General features: G+C 35.8%; 1 protein-coding gene across 1 annotated transcript in view; it reads left to right on the forward strand.

Moving 5' to 3' along the window:
• Positions 1-2,552, forward strand: part of OSBPL11 (oxysterol binding protein like 11) — a 104,656-nt gene that overhangs the window by 33,134 nt on the left and 68,970 nt on the right. Inside the window, exon 4 of the mRNA XM_003795101.3 lies at positions 1,790-1,966. Within this exon, the coding sequence (XP_003795149.1) occupies positions 1,790-1,966 (177 nt within the window). The remainder of the gene's footprint in view (positions 1-1,789; positions 1,967-2,552) is intronic.

Here is a 2,552-nt window from a genome sequence, read left to right on the forward strand (position 1 = left end):
TTTAGGGAAATCATAATGAAATTTCAGAATAACAAAAAATTTTCTAAGATCTAGAGAAGACAATTCATTTTTTTTTTTTTTTTGAATTTTGCTTTTAACTGGCTTTCACTCATCTTAGTTTGAGGTTTTTTTTAATTTTTTTTTCTTCCTTTAGCCATTCTCTTGCCCTTTGCCTCCCAAGTAGCTGGGACTACAGCAGGCATGGCTTTTTTTTTTTTTTTTTTTGTGGAGATGAGGTCTCACTCGGGCTCACTCTGGCTGATGCTGGTCTTCTGCTGGTCTCGAACTTAGCTGAGCTCAGGTGATCCACCCGCTGCAGCCTCCCACAGTGCTGGGACAACAGGCCTGAGCAACCACGCCTGGCCAGATGAAAGTATCATATTTAATATATTTACAAGGTTGTGCAACCATTGCAGCTATTTAATTCCAGAACATTTTCATTAACTCCTGCCATCAAACTCATACCCACCAGCAGTCACTCCCTTTCTAAGCCCATGGCAAACACTAATCTATTTTCTCTTTCCATGCATTTGTCTATTCTGAACATTTATTATGTTGTATAAATGAAACCTTGTGGTTTCTTGTGTGTGGCTTGTTTGGTTTAGCATAATTTTTTCAGGGTTCATTTATGTTGTTGCACCTATCAGGACTTTTGTCATTTTTTAGGGCTGAATAATATTCCATAATATGGATACACCACATTTTTTAATCCATTCATTAGCTTATGGACGTTTGGGTTTTTTCCATTTTATAGATAATAGAGTAATGTTGCCATGAAAATTATTATTTTTTTTTTTTGGCCATGAAAATTTGTGTTTAATATTTTTTGTGTGAACATACAATTTCAGTTCTCTAGGGTGTATAACTAGGAATCAAATTTCTGGGTCATAGGATAATTGTATGTTTAACTTTCTGAGGAATTGCCAAACTGTTTTGCAAAGTAGCCACACCATTTTACATTTCTACCAATAATGTATGAGAGTTCCAGTTTTTCTACATCCCTGTTAACACTTCTTACTGTCCTTTTAAAAAAAATTATTACAGCTATCCTAGTGAATGTAAGTAAAATGGAGTCTTATTGTGGTTTGGATTTCATTTCTCTGATGGCTAATCATCTGGGGCATCTGTTCATGTGCTTATTGCTCAGTCATTTGTATATCTTCTTGGAACTGATTTTTATCTTTTAAGGAGAAAAAAAAGAGTCTTCAGTACTTGAAATCTGAGGTTAAGAGGTCCAAGAAGTAACACATGGGCAGCACATTTAAAGGATTCGATATGTAGGTGCTAACTTGACTTTTACTATTTTCCATTCTACCTGGTGGTTTTCCCCAAGTGAATTTCTAAAAATTGTTAATTAAGGAAATTCAGCACACTAGTTTTTCTCATACTACAAGATTTTAGTCATTGACAGTGATCAGAAAGTACTAGTTTGTTCCAACAAATATATTAGGTTACATCCGGAAATGTATTATATTGCTGAGTACACTTTTTGTGCAAATCAGGTATTTAAGAAACAGAAGTTGCATTTTTTTGTTATTCTAATATTTGTAAAATGTGAAAAAAAATTGACAGCACAAAACTGGAAATTTTCTAAATAAATTATCAGCTTACTTTGGGATGTGTGAGTGCTTAAACTTTGAGTAGCTGAAATCTTACCATCAGAAGTGCTCCTGTAGTTAATTCTGAAGTTAACTTAATTTTAAAAACTATATGTAAGCCTCAGTGTATGATAGTTTCATGGTTAGAGAACCTGAGTTTTAAAAGAAGAATGTTTTTCTTTGTCTAACAGAATAATCCTCCTCTAAAGTCACGAAGTTTCTCACTTGCATCTAGTGGTAATTCTCCCATATCTCAGAGGAGACCAAGTCAGAATGCTATTTCTTTTTTTAATGTTGGACATTCCAAACTGCAATCAGTGAGCAAAAGAGCTCACTTACCTCCAGACCATCTTGTGGAAGTCAGAGAAGTAAGTATGAATTAAAGTCAAGTTAAAATGCACAAAACAACACCTTACATGCTTGATTTTGTCACAAATATTTTTAAGTATTATTTGTGTCTTTGGGGGCCCTCATTATTTCTCATGTAGGATACTGGGGTAATTGTTAAGTCATAAATATTCACTGACTATAAGGCTTGGCACCTGTAGCACATTGGTTATGGTGCCAGCCACATAGGCTGAGGCTGGTGGGTTTGATCCGGGCCCGGGCCAGCTAAACAACGACAACTGCAACAAAAAAGCAACTAGGCATGTGGTCCTAGCTACTTGGGAGGCCGAGGCAAGAGAATTGCTTAAGCCCAAGAGTTTGAGGTTGCTGTGAGCTGTGATGCCACCGCACTCTATTGAGCGTGACATAGTGAGACTCTTGTCTCAAAAAAAAAAAAAGGAGAAAACCAAAGTGCTTTTACCTTTATTTAGGGTGGAGGAAAAGAGAACATTAAAAGTGGTTAAGATACAATAGATAAAATAAAGAAAAACATTTGGGGGCAACCTTGCATTATAGTATGTTCTTCTTTCTTTTTTTTTTGAGACAGAGCCTCAAGCTGTCCCCCTA

The sequence above is a fragment of the Otolemur garnettii genome, unplaced genomic scaffold (assembly GCF_000181295.1).
Source record: "Otolemur garnettii isolate 467f Iridium unplaced genomic scaffold, OtoGar3 scaffold00089, whole genome shotgun sequence".
In the NCBI taxonomy this organism is placed as follows: Eukaryota; Metazoa; Chordata; class Mammalia; order Primates; family Galagidae; genus Otolemur; species Otolemur garnettii.